The sequence below is a fragment of the Chanodichthys erythropterus genome, chromosome 1, assembly GCF_024489055.1.
Source record: "Chanodichthys erythropterus isolate Z2021 chromosome 1, ASM2448905v1, whole genome shotgun sequence".
In the NCBI taxonomy this organism is placed as follows: domain Eukaryota; kingdom Metazoa; phylum Chordata; class Actinopteri; order Cypriniformes; family Xenocyprididae; genus Chanodichthys; species Chanodichthys erythropterus.
Genome location: NC_090221.1, coordinates 9,011,421 through 9,030,202, shown reverse-complemented (window position 1 = coordinate 9,030,202; position 18,782 = coordinate 9,011,421). Strand labels below are relative to the sequence as shown.

Genomic DNA, 18,782 nt, shown 5'->3' with positions numbered 1-18,782 from the left:
TTCTGCAATTCAGTGAAGTGAATTTACTACAACACAGTCAATCATCAGCACAGAATTAAGTCAGAATTGACTCATCATTGGAGATCACTTAAAGAAAAGATGCTCAATGACCTTTTTTTTTGTGTGTGAACTTTACAATAATTTTCTTCTGGAGATAAAGTTGGCAGTCCATTAATGAATGAATTTCTTTTTTTTTACCACTTGAAAGCATAGCAAGAGTGTTCAACCTCTGCTGACCCACGGCTTGTTGTTGTAAAGTTATAATCCTTTTCAAAGGTTCTCTCATATGGAGCACTCTAACCAGATTGAAATGCATAAGAATATTGCAATATGAATTCATCTGAATTTATGTTTAGTCAGTAGGGGTAGTGACGAGACGACGAGACTCGAGATTGAATTCACAAGACGAGACAAGACAAGATTTTTACACACTATTTTTAAGAAATCCTCAATGGCGAAATACATGACTAGAAAAAATATTCTGCAGGTGTATTTGAAATGTTTTAACTAATCATCTTGTAATGAATGTCATTTCAGTTCTACTTTATGAGTATGAATTATCATATGCAGTAAAAGACAACAATACTCAAGTGCTGTAAAAGGTTTTGCCACTAACTCAACTGACTGACTTCTCTTCTGTATGATTTCAGTCTCTTCAGACCTTACTGTAAATGATTTATGAGCTTTCCGAACTCCGAACTTCCGAACTGAACTCCTTTCCACAAACTGATCATAGAAATAAAACAGTATAAATAAAAATGGTAACACTTTACAATAAGGTCTCATTTATTAACATTAATGTATTAACCAACATCAACTAACAATGAGCAATATATTTGCTACAGTATTTATTAATCTTTGTTTATGTTAATAAAAATAGTCATTCATTGTTAGTTCATGATAGTTCACGGTGCATTAACTAATGTTAACAAATGAAACCTTACTGTTTGTGCTTAATAAGATTAAGAGAAAACTGTTATTCACTTTTATGGTAACACTTTACAATAAGTTCAACCATAATCGCACTCTCTCAGTATTCAAAGTGCAAATAAGACCAAATTTTTCTTTGATACAGAGCTTAGAGATGGTTACTACACTGCCCAGCCTAAAATAGCTTTCATATTGAGAGATATTTGCATTCATCAGGGATGAATGAAGTGAAATCGCATTTGAATGCGCGCTCGCGTTTAATTTCACTTTCACGATTTCGCGTAACTCTGTAAATATGGAGCGGCGGCAACCGTTATCCAACTGAATTAAATGATTTTTATTTAAATACAAAGCAAAACGACAGTGGTGGTGTAATGTAAACGAAGCGGTGGCATATTCTTTCTCTGTCATGGCAACATCACGACGAGACTACTTTTTGCCTCGACGAGAAATCTCGTCACACATTAGTCTCGCGAGATCTCGTGCCACGAGATCTCGTCACACCCCTATTAGTCAGTGACCACCCTGAACACCCTAGGATTTGCATAGCAACACGCTAAAAAAACACTGTGTGTGTTTTTGCAATCTGTGTGTTTGTGATAAAAAAGAATAGAAAGAGAATTCATGCATGAGTGAGCCTGTATGTCTGAATGCAAATGTATTCATCCATCAGCTTGACAGTGTGTGGGAGAGAGGATATCAATTAAACATATGTTCTGTTCTCTGCACACTTTCTCTTTACATTTACTATAGGGAACCAATTGATTCAATGCTAAGTAGAGTTTAATGATAAACACAGAGTAGTGTTTAATGATAAAAGTTTGATCAGTGAGCACATCAAATATTAAAACAACCTTGCAAATATAAATGGTTTAATCACAGCATATTACAAATGAACAGTTGATCAGATGACAGTCGATGCACAATGGCGACGTGCGGGCTGTCCTGTGAGCTGCTCTGCAGCCGCATTTGAAGTCGAAAATCAGTTTAGTGTTGGGTCATTAGGAACAGCAGAGACAGGCACATCAATATTCAAAGCCCACAGACTACACAGAGAGTACAGACAAGGTAGCCTTCAGTAGAGGCCATAAACAGTATTCTGCAAAGGAAGAAATCAGAACGTACAGGGCACTTTCTACAATAACAGTACACTTTGGTATCCCATGACTGTTTTTTAGGTGTCTCGTTACTGCATTTAACGAGATTATATATATATATATACTGCTTCTCTAAAGCAGCCCAACATGGCCTCACCCCTTTGTTGCGTGCTCTCTGGGACAGGGTTTATGTAAATTTAAGGGTTGGTAGAAGCTTGTTGTAGTCCTTAAACAGTGAATTCTTTAAAAGAAAGTATCTCGTTGTAACTTTGCAGATGTTTTTTATGCTCTAACAGCAACATTATATATAACAGTTCGCCCACCGTCCAATCAAATACGGATTTAATATAATCAAGCCCTGCCCTGCATTTTTTCTTGTTAAGTATCTTGTCTCTCTTTGAAATATGTCACATTACAGAAGTAAAAAAGGGTCTGAACAGCAATTCACATCGGCTTGACAAGAAACTGAAAAAGGAAAAACAATTTCCTGTGGTTGTCCTTGCAGTAGTTAGTGCCACCAGCAGTGCAGCTCGCTCATTTGAGACATCTTGAGCTTCAATGATAATTATTCAGATGGATGGTTGAGCCAGAGGGAACGATGAGGTACAGGTGAAGAGACCTGGTTACCTAGCAGCTGTACTGCACGGAGCAGGAAGGATCAGCCTCTGACTGGAATAGATTCTGTCAGCTCCCCCATTTACTTTTTTTTCCATAAATGGAATTGGAGTTGGAAGAGGGAGAGTGGGTAAAGTAATGAGATAGATCGAGAGCGGGATGATGAGGGAATGGTGGGAGATATACAGAGGCAAAAAAGAAAGGATCTTAGAGAAAAATGGAGAAGATGGTTGGAGAGGCAAAAATAAACAAGGTTAGTGGTTGAAAAAGATATTGAAAGACAGAGGAGAAGATCTGATGGAGAATGGATCAAGAGAGAAAAAAGCAATAAGGGAAAAAGAGGGAGGGTAAAGAAAATATTGGGTGGAGGGAGAGAGCTGAGCAAATGACAGGAGATAGAGCACCTAGACACATATGAAGACCAAGTAGAAACTCTATCCGTTTCTAGCACACACACAAACATCTCTTCATGCTTCTCCGCCAGGGAGGGGGAAGCCCTTTGGGAGAAGGGAGGGAGGGGCAATGCGGGATTTCCCCTGCCAGAGGAAAAGATATTAGATACGAATCAGTGAGCTGGCAACAGCATGACTGCAGCTCCTGATATAATTACACTTTGAGATAGAATGAGCTCGAACACAAAGCGCTACAACACCTCAATATCTGCTCTCTTTTACTTTAGCTGTTAGGATGGTAGATTTGTCATGTGGTTAGGGACAGTACTAAGGAACAGGCGGAGCCTATATTATGTCACTCACCAAAATTAGCACTCAGTAAAAATTGGCTTTGGAAAGTTTGATACTTGTGTTACTGGATTGTTGGTTGATTGTTGTACTACGACATAAAACATGGTTTAAACTGAATTTAAATGATAGTAATTCAACAAAATGAAGTTCTCATTTAGCCAAAAAACATAAACCGAAAATAGTTTTCATTATTATATTTGGGTAATTGAAGTCTGTGTGCTGTTCAGGGTGTTGTTCACAGGAGATAGTTCAGCATCACTGAAGAACCGCTATTTCACCCTTCCAAAACTGTTTCAAGCTGAATACGGAAGGCGGTCCTGCGGAAGCTAGATATTTGACTTTATAACTTGTTAAATATGGATATTCTTCTTGCACAAACACATCGCTCCACTTAAAAAGGAGTACATTTAAGATGGATGGATGCAGTTTCTTAAACTTCAATATTGTTAGTCCCGTTCACTGCCATTATAAAGCTTGGATGCGTCACGATATTTATTAATATAACTCAGATTGTGTTCATCATACACCTAGGATGGCTTGAGGGTGAGTAAAGCTTGGGGTAATTTTCATTTTAAAGTGAACTAATCCTTTAAGCCACCAAACCAATATAAAAAAGGTGGATACTGTAGAGCCACAGTAAATGAGAGATTAATATCTCTCATCCCACTACAGTGTACATTATCTCACTTTTCTTGGTTTCTTTGTTTACAAGTATATGTGTGGTAATTCGATAAAACTGCCTCCTGCCTCTGTTCTCCACAAGACATCAGCGGGTGTCCAAAAACATCTGCTGTGTTATAGCTGTTCTCCAGCGTTTTTAAATGATGCCACTGCTTGCTGCAATTTTCATCAGTGTTGGTGATAAAATGGCATGGACAATTAAGAAAATGTGTTTGCCGTTTCTGCACAGTGCACCTCTCATCTAACACACTCCATCTGGACGCTGTGTTATGCGGCTATATGACAGCTCTCCCTCTCTGTATGCATGGCGATACAAGTACATTTGTATTGTACATGATATTGTGGTACTTCCTGTCTAAGCCTATAGTGGCAATCCTTCTTGTGTCCTTTTAGTGAAAGGATATGGTAGACACACACGTTTGGACCTAGTATACCACAATTACAGGCAAAATAGAGGTTTTGTCTCTAAAAGCGATATTGCACCTTGCTTATTAAATCAATACTGTTATGCACTTGTGGTAATGCATTGTGCCTCTATATCGATGCTGAATGGCCCTAGTCTCAAAGTTCTGGGGAAAAAAATATAGGAAAGAATTGATTCATCTTAAAGGGCAGAGGAGGAAGATTGTGTTGAATTTCAGTATTAATGGATGAAAATGATTAATGATTATTTGAGTCAGTTGTGTCAGTTACTTGTTCCAGGACCAGCCCTCTAAAGCAGCGGTCACCAATTAGTGGACCACAGTTCAGATATGAGACTAGGATTGGTTTCACCCGGATTACAAATAATTATTCATACATTAACATAATTAGTTTCTTTTTTTCTCCATATGGAGAAATGAAGTGGCATAAAAAGGTGCAGTAAGAGCAACTGTTAACACACACGTGTAAATAGACACTACACTGTAAAAAGAGTGTTGGTTTAACTTATAGTAAGTTACCTGGTTGCCTTAAAATTTTGAGTTCATTGAAATAAAAAATTTGAGTTAATACAAGGAAGGCGATTGGTTTAATCAACAGAAACTCACAATATTTTGTTGTCCTAACCACATTATTTAAGTTGATTTGACAAAAGAAAAAATGTTTAAAAAATGATGACAAATCATGAAAATTATATTTACAGTGTAGTTACATTTAGTTTTTTTTTAAAATAAAAGTTTAATTAATTCATTCATTTTTCTATTCAAATAAACACTCGTTCACAAATGTTGAACTTTGTTCATCAATGAATTATGAAAAAAATGTATCATGGTTTCCACAAAGATAACTGTTTTCAATATTGATGATAATAATAATAATAGTTTTTTGTATCACCAAACCAGCATATTAGAATGATTTCTGAATGATCATGTGACACTGAAGACTGGTTGCTGAACATTCAGCTTTGCCATCACAGGAAAAAATATACATTTTAAAATGTTCAAATAAAAATATATTTATTTCACAACTTTTGAATGGTAGTGTACAAAGTAGATTACTTGTATTTCTATACTGGACAAATCAGTAGTCTTGACTATTTTGTCTGTGTATGATTTATTATTTCTCTCATTTGAAAGGTATTATGGCTGTCAGCTTGAACACTTAAAATTAATTTTTGCTGAAGTGCACATTATTCAATTTCATAGCCATATATCATATTGACTGAATCTGTTTATTTTAAGACCTTTATTTTTCAGACCTTTGCTGGGAAGGACATTTAGAGAGGCATTTAAAAGCATCATGTTATTGTGCTTTATGGATTCAGTGGTTAGCGTGTGGCACTTACTATCATCCCTGTTTCCTGCCCTCATCCTCTCAACACTCCATTCTTTTGTTTTTGTTTGTTATTATGATAATTATGATGAATTATTCCTGATAAGGTAAGGTGCAATCCAGTCATTATTGACATCAGCTCTACATAATGCTTTTGTGCTCCATTTGGTTGTAATTATTATGACCTTCAGCTGAGACATTAACCGTTATAAACAGAATAGCTGTGTGTGAGGCACAGAACATAACAGTAATCTATTTAAACTAAAGCGATACAGGATGTCTGAGAGGGAGTGTTTTTTCTTCTGACTGAAAGCATCGATGAGAAGTGTTTTGATGAGATTCTGCCTTTCTTTAAGTTCTCACCCTGAGTGAACCCAACAGTTTCTTTCCCTCAGTACTTACTGAAGATGCATTTTGGTGATGTTTATCACAGGTGAAGTATCAATCACAGATCCGTCTCTGCGTGCCAGCTCGTAGGATCTCACATGTAATGACAGATCAAACTTTTGCACCAGGCTGACCGTCAGAGTGGAAGTCCTTTCAATGTCCACACTTCCCAAACACTTTCTGTTTCCTGGGTGTTTACGGGATGTAGCTCAGTGCTGAGCCGACAGCCTGTCCCAGAGGATGTGCAATGTCACAGCTGGTCTGTGACATCAGGAATGTTCTTGTCAGGCTGTGTGGGAGCTCAGTGTCTTTGTGAGTCACCCAGAGCAGAAGGACGACTCAAGTCTGTACGTCGAATATTGGAGCGATCCTGTTGGCCCCAGGCCAGCTGGGTAACAATGTCCTGTGATGTGTGAGAGTTGAGTATCGACATGAAGGGCATTGCTGCTATGAAAGCTGTATATATATATATATATATATATATATGTGACCCTGGACCACAAAACCAGTTGTAAGTCACACGGGTATATTTGTAGCAATAGCCAACAATACATTGTATGGGTCAGAATAATCGATTTTTCTTTTATGCCAAAAATCATTAGGATATTAAGTAAAGATCATGTTCTATGAAGATTTTTTGTAAAATTTCTACTGTAAATGTAGCACAATAATTTTTTTTTTTGCATACAAAATCAGAGAATTTACACATTCAGATCATGCCTCCAACATGCTCCTGTTGCATTATTTTCACCCTCTAATGAGTCTGCGCAAATTGAGTTTCAACAAAAACAGCACACAGGCGCTAACTGTAAACAAATATGTAGATTTCACGTGGAGTTTTAGCTCATAACTTCATAAAAATTGCACAGATCATAGATCATGGCACACCACCATTTACAGCAGATTGTATGATAAATCTGATAAAATCAGATAAAATGAGCTCAAAAACATAAGCCATTGTGTCAATCACAAGATATTACTCACGGAATGATGTAAATAATTTGGCTAAAAATATGTTTCTCGTCTTTCCGGGATCCTATGTGATCCAATGTGATCCACGTCACGCGCATTTCGTCAGTAAAGCCGGTTCCCTGATTACCGCTAAATTGCACACCTGCTTTCAAATGGAGCGGCATTTAATAGACAGAGCCTCTCATGACAATCTCATGCGATATATCGTGCAGCCCTACTTAGAAACTCAGCTTTTTAATGCATCTAACCATTTTGATCAACTCTTAAAGAGTACTGAGTAGTCCCTATAAACCTGAGTGTACCGCCCACCGGCGTCACCTCAAAACATTAATAATCATATTTTTCAAAACTACTGCCTTGAATGTCAAAATAGGTCTTTATAATGCATTTAGACAGTTCGATTTATTCCTTAGTAGTGCGGAGTTATTTGCTGATAAATGGGGAAAAAAAATTCATAATTTATTTATCTAAAAAGAAATATGTAGATTTCAAGTAGCATTTTTACTCATAACTTCATGAAACATGCACAGATCATAGAAAATGGCACAGCATTATTTAAAGCAGATTGTCACGATTAAAATGAGTCCAAAATCATAATCCCTTACATCAATCACAAAATATTCCTCATGGAAGAACGAGGAATAAAATGCCCATTAGGGGGCGTCAAGGGCTAAACAAAAAGGCTACCTTTCCAAATGCTGTAACTTTTGATTACTTTATGCTATCACCACAAAATTTGAGCTTCATCAAAAAAGAATTCTAACCCTCCTATCTTATTTCTTTCCTGAATTATTGCATGTCAAATAAGAAATATTTGTAAAATTATAATAAAAATTATATATATTTGTTTGTTTTTATCAGAAGTTTCTCAGCATGAGAAAGTCCAATTGTAATGTCATTTATATTTTCTAAAAATTTAAAAAGTGTTCTATCAAACGATACCTACCTTTTGACTCTCCTTGCATATTTGCGTAGTAGGTAGGCACATTGTTGCACTATTGTTCAAAAGTTTGTGGTCAGTAGGATTTTTTTTAAAGAAATTAATACTTTTATTCAGCAAGGTTGCATTAAAGGATTAGTTCACTTTAAAATAAAAATTACCCCATTATTTACTCACCCTCAAGCCTTCCTAGATGAATATTTCTTTCTTCTTTCAGACAAATACAATCGGAATTATATTAATAATGACCCTGATGCTCCTAAGGTTTATAATGGCAGTGAACGGAAACCTACGGTGGCCAAGAGAGCTCAACGCGCTGCAAATAAAGAAAACATCTTCATCAGTTTGACAACACACGCGCTGCAAACTCCACAACACTTACAAATAGTGAAACGAGCTGCAAATAAAGAAAACATCTTCATCAGTTTGACAACACATTGCAGCACGTTTCACTATTTGTAAGTGTTGTGGAGTTTGCAGCGCGTGTGTTGTCAGACTGAAGAAGATGTTTTCTTCATTTGCAGTGCGTTGAGCTCTCTCGGCCACCGTAGAAACCACCTGTTTGAAACTGTGAAAGTGGATCCATCCATCATAAACATACTCCACATAGCTCAGGGGGGTAAATAAAGGCCTTCTGAAGCAAAGCGATGCATTTGTGTAAGAAAAATATCCATATTTAACAAAGCAAAATATCTAGCTTCCTTCAACTTGCAAAGAAAGTGTAACTCCTCTCGCAGTTCAAAATGCTTACGCTACATCCTACACTTTTTCCGTAAGTTGAATACAGAAGGCGTATGGTGTAGATTATGCGTTTCTTTTTATCTATATGATTTTTTTTATCTATCTATATAATGCTGAAATCTCCAAACTGTTTATCAAGTCCACCCCCCACCCCCCAACATATTATAAACTAACAATTGTATCATGAATTTTACAAATCATGCTTAAAAACAATCACAGCCAAACAGAAAATATGTCATGTTTAATATAGAGTTATGTTGCATTAGATTTTCAACCAATGAGACTTCACTCTAGGCGGATGCTACCCAGCACAATCCTAGAAAAATAGAACTCAAGCAACTGATAAATTTCTTGATTGTCTAACTCAGATTAGGTGGAAGAGATCGCTTTTAGCATGTCATGTCTAATTAGCTTATACATGTTTGTCAGATATTGAAATTGTAGCCACAATATTCATGTGCAAACACACTTATTTAATTCATGCAGGAAGCAGGACGAAATAACACAATTTACTGTTACTTAATCTGTTTTCTCCAAGCTGCTGTAGATTTCCCTTTTAAGTGCATCAAGCTTTGAGAGCTGAAGTAACACTTTCCCCTAGTGAAATTTGCAGAGCGACACATAGATTATTTACCTTTTTTTCTTCCCTTGGCTCTGATGAAAAACATAATTTGATTTACAGCTCTTTCTGTAATATTTCCACATCATTTGCCACACTCAAACAGTACAGATTACAGCCACAAGACCCTGAGGTGCTGTAATCCATTTTAACTGAACCATTCAGTTACCGAAACAGCAGCCCAAAGGCTTGGCGTGGATATTAATCTAACCTCTTTTAACGACTTTCTGTTTGAATTTACTTCACTCCTGCATTTAAGGAGATGGATATTGCACGAGCATTTGGATTTGAAAAATCAAGCTTAATAAATCCAATATGTGTATATTATTACCAATATGGGTCTGCGTTTTGTCTTTGCATGGCTGTGTTTTGCATGGTTCACCAGCCTGGACTAGCTGGTATGTATGTATGTATATATATATATATATATGTATAAGCAGGAAGTGTGGATCCATGAGCAGTGGGTGTGTTATTGTGGCTTTGCCTAGGCATTGATTTATTTCGAATGCTCTATTGGGCTGGCGAATGAGTTAGACACCTCTTGAAAAGCAATTAGTTAGCCAGATAACTGGCAGAATAACGTAAATTGCTGTTGCTCCATGCACTGTCTCTCATCTTTTCACCCTCTTACACTGTTTGCAATATCCTAACGAAGCACGTTGTCAATACAGGATCAAGCCTAGTGGGAGGCAAGCATTTGTAATGACTCAATGAAGTGCACACGGTGTACTCGCATACATTCGATACGGCCGGATCCATAGACCGAGCTGAAGAGCGATCCCTCCCCAAACTCCATTAGCATGTTTATGCAACACTACAACATAGATTGCTTTTGGAAGTATTAATGAGAGAGAGCGTACAACAGACCAAGCAGGGAAGAGGGCGGATTATTAGGGGGGGGGGGACACCAGATAAAAGAACAAGTATTGGTTTTAAGAGGACGGGGGAGGGGAAAAATACAGTTTATTACACCGGGACCAAAAGTTTATATATATATATATATATATATATATATATATATATATATATATATATATATATATATATATATATATATATATATATATATATATATATATATAATTTTTTTTTTTTTTTTTTTTTTTTTTTTTAAGTTATATTTTAGTATCATTTAGAAAATATTATTAATATTATTTTATTATTACAATTTTATTATTTTTTACTAATAAATTAAAAAAATATATATTTTCAGTTTTCATTTTAATTTTGATTATTTTTAGTAATGTGTTTTGTCATTTTTATTACTTTTTGTATTTTAAAATGTCTTTTTTTTCATTTTTATTTCAGTTTTATTTTAGTACATCATGTTAAACTAAATGAAAATACTAGCTGTAGTAAAAAAATATATATTTTTATTTTATTTTATTTCAGTTACGAAAATACTGTTTTAAATGGTTTTAGTTTTGGTTAACCAAAGTCCTTCTTGTCTGCCATTGGTTGGACAGACAGATAGCCCCACCTCAAACTCATGCAACTGGTTGTTTTTATATATATTATTTTAATTTATTTTTTTTACTTTGCAGGGACATCAGCTTATTAAATGGCTTAGTTATAGTTTTCTTTGCAAACTAAGCAGAGAAATGATCAATTATTTTATAACTTCAGCTGTAAGTTTTCAAAGTATGCACTCTTGAGATATTGTGTTTTTCTATGAATATGCAAAATATTACTTCTTACAATCCACTGCCACATAAAAGATTTTTTTAATTCTGGCCAATCCTCATCTTGCATCTGTTTTCTCCTGTCCCTTGCTGTCCAGGAACACTTCACACCAGAGTGCAAGTTTAAGGAGTCAGTGTTTGAGAACTACTACGTGACGTACTCCTCCATGATCTATAGACAACAGCAGTCGGGCAGGGGCTGGTACCTGGGCCTGAACAAGGAAGGAGAGATCATGAAAGGCAACCATGTGAAAAAGAACAAGCCTGCTGCACACTTCCTCCCCAAGCCTTTGAAAGGTAAGTCACCACCTCCTCACATTTTTCTCTGTTATTTATTGACACTTTATAGTTGTAAAGTTTGGGTGCTAGATATATATATATATATTGAATGATCTGTCTGCTCATTTTTCTTCACTCATTGACTTTTAAATACTTTTAAATGAGTAAACATTTATGTGAGGCAATCAATCCTGGGTTGAAAATGGGTCCCAGTCCGGCCCTGCTCAAGTGTGAATGTTTTGAGTTCAGTCTCTATAGATGAATTCTTTAAAAACTTCAATTTTTTTCTCCTTTGATGAATCATCTGCTGGACAGAAAATAAAACAAAAGGCATCTTGTTAATGAGTATTGTATCCTTTTTGTAAATATATTGTAAATTTCATTAAATGTGCCCCACTATCCTTCTGAATGCTCTAAACTACTGGCTCTGGACCTGTGAGCGCACAATCTGCCCTTTCATTTTCTTTCAACCTGTGTAAAGTGTGCACCTTCTCCATGCATCTGTGGGAAACGCTGGTCTCAGGCTCTTTGCTGAGGTGATGAGGTGTGGATAGTGGAGTCTTTAAGGAGCGCTGCAGACGCCAGCACAATCAGACCGTTTAAATCATGGTCTGTGGCAAAAGGCTTGGAATGGTAAAGCAGCTTTTGACAGCAAACAGACCTGTACCCTTCTATCCAGGCCAAGGCAGCCATCTCAGAGCAGAACACAACAGAGCTTTGTTCAATTGTGAAAGTGACTTTCATCTACCTACTGCATACTTCCTTTTCAACAAACACAGAGAGAGTGTGCTCTAAGTGCAAATCCACTCTGTGGAAATTTGTTGTTGTAGAAAAAGGATGAAGAAGGTGTCACGTGATAACTAATGGAAACTTACATTTTAAAACATTAAGACCCGGTTTCACAGACTAAGCCAGGATTAGGCCTTAGTTCAATTCGGACATTTAAGTAGCTTTTATAAATGTACCCTAGAGGAAAACATTACTTGTGTGCACCTTGAGTCAAAACAGTGGCACTGACATAATTTAAGATAAGTCAGTACAAGGTGCTTTCAGTTAAAAGAGCTCAAACATGCATTTTAGTCTGGGACTAGCTTAGGCCTTGTCTGTGAAACTGGGGATAAGAGACTTCAAGCATAAATATTACTTGTGTTTGTGGGTATCAAAGATGTGCCAATTCCAAGGTAAACATTAAGTGTTATTGCTTTTAGATGGACTTTTAATGACTTGCTTTACTAAAAGTCATCTTTTAGTAAAGACGCATAATTGGGATTTTTCTCTTAATGGAGATGAGACGATGAGCCGCTTTGCTTTTATGTAAAGCAGTAACTTAACAGTCACGTTGGATAATGTCACACAATTCAAGTACTTACAGAAATCAATAATGCTTTTCATTGCTTAGGAATTAAAACAACATCTTTTATTTTATCATAAATTAAAAATGGAGGCTTAGCAGCTGAGAAACATTTTGTTCTAAGAGAAGAAGTCATAGCCTGTGAAAATGCATTTCCTTTTTCTAAAGAGGCTTGTAGTGTGTTGAGAGGATAATGGTGAGTGTTGGTAATGTAAGAGACAGCAGGAGTAATGCATTAGCTTTGAATGACATTCACTGCGGAGATGGTTTACTAAGGCTGATTTCAGAGACCATCGCACAGCCATTTAGTGCGATTTATGCTTATAAAATACACTTATTCAGGATATATCAGGATACAAAAATATCTTAAGCAAATTTGCTTCTCAAATTTATCCTGTCTTGTTTTAAGGATGTTTATATATTTTTACTTGGAAACAAGAATGCTGATTTAGTCACACATTCAATTATCTAGATGCTTTACCTAACTTTGGTCAGGTTTTTTAAACAGTTCAAATGCAGTAAAATATAGATTACACTTTACAATATGGTTCTGTGAATTAACATTAGTTAATGGAGTAGTTCAATTTAAATAACAATTAAAGCTGCAAGCAGCGATAAAAGGACCCTCGCACCTGTGCCAACACCACCCGGTGGCTTTAGAAAATCCAACATTTCGGATAAGCACGGTGTGCAATATGCATTTAAGTACATAAATATAGGAGGATTCAGTCATTTGTATTTGCCACACTTCCTGCTACTAGCTGGTGGCGATATGACTATAACTGAATATTGGCATGTAGATGTCTTCAGGCCAGGACTCTAACAAAACCCAGAAGGAAACAGAAGAGAGAAGAACCCCTTGTAGCATGTATGACGTTATGTTGCCCGAGGGAAAGAATATATACTGTACTGTACTGCCCGCCCCGGGCACGCCCTTCAATGAAAACTCTAGATCTTCGCAATTTAATGTCGCCAAGGCCTTTAGATTAGACTGACCAAATATTATGTTGATCTGATTAAAGCTCTAGGAGGAGTTTAAGTTACAACGTCTGGAAATGGCAAAAACTGCAAAAATTTGCAGAGAAAACTCGAAATATCTGACTTCCTGATGGGTTATTAGATTTTGCACCCAGAGGCTTTTTTGTAGGCATTGGGCTGTTAGATGTTTCTACCGAATTTTATACTTGTACGTGAAATGTAGCGTGAAGGACGCTTAATTGAAATTTTGTAGGTGGCGCTATCAAGCCATTTTACCACACCTAATTCTGAAACACATATCGACATAAATTTTCACCACTTCAGAGGTGTATGCAAAGTTTCATGAGTTTTCAAGCATGTTTAGGCCCTTAAAAATGCAATTTATTTTGGAGAAGTTCAAAAGTTTGCCATCAGTTCGATTTTTTTTTTTTTTTTTTTTTTTTTTGAAAGAAATTTATTATGCTCACCACAGCTGCATTTATTTGATCCAAAAATATCAGAAATACAGTAATTTGTGAAATATTATTACAATTTTAAATAACTGCTTTCTATCTGAAGATATTTTACAATGTAATTTTTTCCTGTGATACAAAGCTGAATTTTCATCATCACTACTCCAGTCTTCAGTGTCACATGATCCTTCAGAAATTAATCTATGCTAATTATGTGCGCAAAAAACCTTTCTTATTATATCAATGTTGAAAACAGTTATGCAGCTTAATATTTTTGTGGAAACTGTAATACTTTTTACAGGATTATTTGATGAACAAAGTTTAAAAGAACAGCTTTTATTTTAAATAAAATTATTTTGTAACATTGTAAATGTCTTTACTGTCAAACTCTCAAATTTTGATCAATTTGATGCATCCTTGCTGAATAAAAGTGTAATTTCTTTCAAAAAAAAAAAATCTTACTGACCCCAAACTTCTAACGATAGTATTATGATAGTAATATAATGTATTATGAATAAAAATAAACAATGCTTAATAGTATATTTAAACAACCTAGAGTAATAAATGCTGTAAAAATGTTCATTGTTAACCTCACGCATTAGCAAATATTAACAAATTGAACGTTTTTGCAAATGTTTTGTTACCATAATCTTTTATGTACTGTAAAAAAGTGGTGATTGTGTAAGTTCTGAGTTTAGTTTGTTGTCGAGGAGAGTTATGTCATTTGAAGAGAGAAGGACTTAGAATTTTGCTCGCTGTCTTATAAAGATTCTTCAGCAGTATTCTTCCAGAGGACCAATTAAGGAACTGTCTCCTCTCTGTGAACATGGCTTCAGCTGCCAGTTCTCCGCTCACAAAGTACTATAGTCTCAATACTAGCCCAGAGTGTGCGCACACACACACACAAACTCAGCCTGTATAAGATCATTACCATTGCCAAAGAACCAGACGCCATACGGCTGACGTATCTGCATCCATAATCCCTGAGCTCGGGGTCTCATTTATGTCCAATTACTGTAATTAGAAAACATGTTTTAAACATTTAAAAGTACTTAACACTTCAACCATGTATTGCCATATTGATGCAATCACACTTTGAAGCACATTGTTGAAGAACATTTGACTTTAATGATTAGCTGGTATATGACAAAGCCCAGAGAAATTTCTGCAGAGTCCACTAATAATGACCTGGCCGTGAGTCTCTGAGACTTCTGCATCCCTCCAGCGAGAAGCTCCACACTCGGTTGCACAACCAATACGTCAACTATTGATTCTTAGAGCTTTCCACTTAAGTGCTGTATCGATTGCCTGTTGCAGACAGAAGCTTTGTGTGAGGTTCATGGAGGTCTTTGTGATGCTCCCTGTACTGCACGTCCACCGTCAAGACAAATTTTAGCACATTGGCTACCTAGTGGATTTTTGGAGTGATGATGTAAAAGTGCTGTCTGAGCTGCTTGGGTTAGAAACGTGTGTCAGATAGCAGGAGTTGGGGCAATGCATTTTCTGTGTAGCAAGACAGATATTAGCTCCCTAAAACAAATGTCTCTGTTGAAAATTTGGAGTGAAAAGGTGCTTCTCAGAACCGAAGCACTTTTCTGCTTGACTCATTCTCTCTCATAATCACTTCTCACAGTCTGTTCTGCTCTACTGTATCACAATAGTTTTATACTGTGTATGTATAACTCTGTGGGGATTTTAACAATTTTGACTATGTATATATATTAGTGCTGTCCACATTAGCATGTTAACACATGCGATTGATTTTTTTTTTTTTTTTTTTCAGTTATACACGTCAAAAATATGCAATTAAAACGGCATCATAATTTGGCTATTATAGTCATAATCTAGCTTTCATAAAGTAAACAAACACATTTTCATTTTCTTTGTGCGCAGCATCGAACATAAAATGTGGCAAGATTTTACTAACTAAACACTCTTACTTTGTTTCTGTTTTTCAGTGGCCATGTACAGGGAACCCTCTCTGCACGACCTGACCGAGTTCTCACGTTCTGGTAGCGGCACACCCACTAAGAGCCGGAGTGCCTCCGCTGTGCTGAACGGGGGCAAAGCTGTGAGTCAGAACGAGTCGACGTAGCCCGGTTTACCCGGCCCGGCCCGCTACCTTACGCCTTCACCAAAACCTCTGAATGCTTGTGACTTCACACAGACTTCTCTCCAAAAAGCTCTCAGCGGTTCAGGACAACATGAAACATAACATAACAACCATGCTACACTTTGCAATCTAGAGTAACATTTGATTGGACTTCTTTATAAATAGCTTGTTTTTTGTTATGTTTAGCTTGTTGTTGTTTTGTTTTCCGTTCACCACTCGTTCATGCCTTTTCCATATGAAACACAACAATTGTAGCCTTTCATACAGTGGGACGTTTCGTTTAGTCCCTCTCAGCAGTCAAGGTTCATGTACTAGCGTTGCAGATCAAATCCTGATCAAATAATACATTTGTTAAGAGTTCAGGGCAGAAAGTGAGGGTTTAGGAAGCCACCCCTGTCCTCCATGCTTCCTAAGTGTGAAGCGATAGAGAAGTGTGTGTGTGTGTGGGGGGGGGGCTCTGCGATCATGTGCACTCGCTCAGAGGGCTTGCTCTCTAGCATGGGAATATAAAGCCTGCGTTTTGCTCACATGAAGAGAGAAGCTGAGCCTCTCGGAACCAAGAGGCAATGGCTTGCTAATTGTTTGAATTAGCTGTGAGCTTGTCTTATTTTTTCTTCCTCTTGTTCTTCCCACATATCAGTGTTTTTAGAGGTTTAAACAGCGACTGGAGATCCAGCGCACCAAAGACAGAGCTGTGAGAGTTTCCCCTCGAGCTGCCAGACCACATCGTTGTGTATATATATATATATATATATATATATATATATATATATATATATATATATATATATATATATGCATGACAGTGAGAGTGATTAGTGAGAGGTTTCAGTATTCGAGGAGATGGATGTGTGGTTCTTGAGGGCTGTTTTTTGTCACCCCTTTTGTCTCTTTTGTGTCCCGTTATCTCTTTTCTAAGTTCCTTTAGTCTGTGTGCTTGTGTTTTTGCCTTTCCCGCCCATGTTGACTCTCCTTTGGTCAATGCTGGTCAGCGTTACTGGTGATTTGTGAGACATGGCGGGACTCCCGCCTGGACTCCGTTTTGTGTATAAGTAACTTATGGTGGTGACAATTTTCTATATAAATGAGCAAACAAAAAAAATGATACTGTGGAACATAAGTTGGTTAAATTTTTTAAGGTATGTCTAATTTGTAAAAGTGAAAAAAAAAAAAAAATGAGGGTGGGGGGGGGCGGGGTACAAAAAAATCTTGTACAGGGCATGTACAAATCAGGTTGTGTACAACAAGGACCCTTTTTGTGGGCTACAGTACAGTATATATTCTTTCCCTCGGGCAACATAACGTCATACATGCTACAAGGGGTTCTTCTCTCTTCTGTTTCCTTCTGGGTTTCTTTCTTCTACAGTATCTGTTGCATGGGAGACTGCAGGGAGGTGAGGAATAGAGCTGCATGATGTAGGCTATGTGTATTAACTCCTCCCTGGATCATATGTTCCAAACTACCAGGATAAAACTGACAAACAACATGTATGTACCGACTGGCACTCTGCCACGTACCTTCAAGTTGTTTCTTATTTGTTGTGTACATACAATGCACTGAATAAAATGTTTATATTAAGATATACTTTTAAAATGCGTCTGTGCTTTATTTGTTCACTTCGATCGGCGTAATTGTATTATCGTTGTTCTCTTGGCATACTGGCCAACGGATCCTGTCTTTCTCTTTGCCAATTCAGTTTGTTTTAATGGCCTCTTACATCTTATTTTAATCTATTTACCCATTTGGAATTGGGATATTAAATAGTCATATCTTGCCAACAAAAACAAATACTGAAGCGACAGCAATTAGATGGATATCAGAGAACAAAAAAACCCCCCAAAAAACATTGGGAATCATACTGTTACACTTTTCTGCGACAGCTGCGGTTGTTGGACTGCTTTTGTGCTTTTTCCAGCGTGAACAAAAGTAAAACAGCACTTAACAGAGCACTATGTTGTAGGAAGGTGACAAATAGCGCTCCACTTGGGAACGGATGTTGTTTTTGATGGTTTCCTGGCTGGTGCTGGCGTGTAGTTGAGCCAGTGATGTAGCCAACTATATCCACTTCCTCTGGACAAAGATGAATCGTCCCTCGAAAAATCTGCTCTTTAATTGCCTGCAGAGTCAAGACTCCTGCATGGCTTCTACCTTGTGGAGCAGTTTCTTGTAATGAATCAGTATGATGGGAGACAGCCTTGTGACCAAGACTGAGGTCCCTTGAATAATATAGTGTGAACATTGGAGATCACTGTTGGGGAAAAAAAAAGTTTATATTGGAAAACCAGCTCACATTATGGAACTATAGATCTGCACAGTTCATAGTATGGATGTTTATGATATTATCTTGAATAGTATAATGTCAAGATTGGACATATACTTCCGTTCGAAAGTTTGGGCTAGGTAAGAGTGTTGAAAAAGTCTCTTATGCTCACCAAGGTTGCATTTATGT

At 36.9% G+C, this 18,782-nt stretch overlaps 1 protein-coding gene across 3 annotated transcripts in view; it reads left to right on the top strand.

The window, feature by feature from the left end:
* Positions 1 to 17,141, top strand: part of fgf13a (fibroblast growth factor 13a) — a 138,998-nt gene extending 121,857 nt beyond the window's left edge. For all 3 annotated transcript variants that reach the window (XM_067374000.1, XM_067373837.1, XM_067373920.1), the window contains 2 exons: positions 11,258 to 11,456; positions 16,178 to 17,141. In XM_067374000.1, the coding sequence (XP_067230101.1) occupies positions 11,258 to 11,456; positions 16,178 to 16,314 (336 nt within the window). In that variant the 3' untranslated portion in view covers positions 16,315 to 17,141. The remainder of the gene's footprint in view (positions 1 to 11,257; positions 11,457 to 16,177) is intronic.
* Positions 17,142 to 18,782: the final 1,641 nt, after the last annotated feature.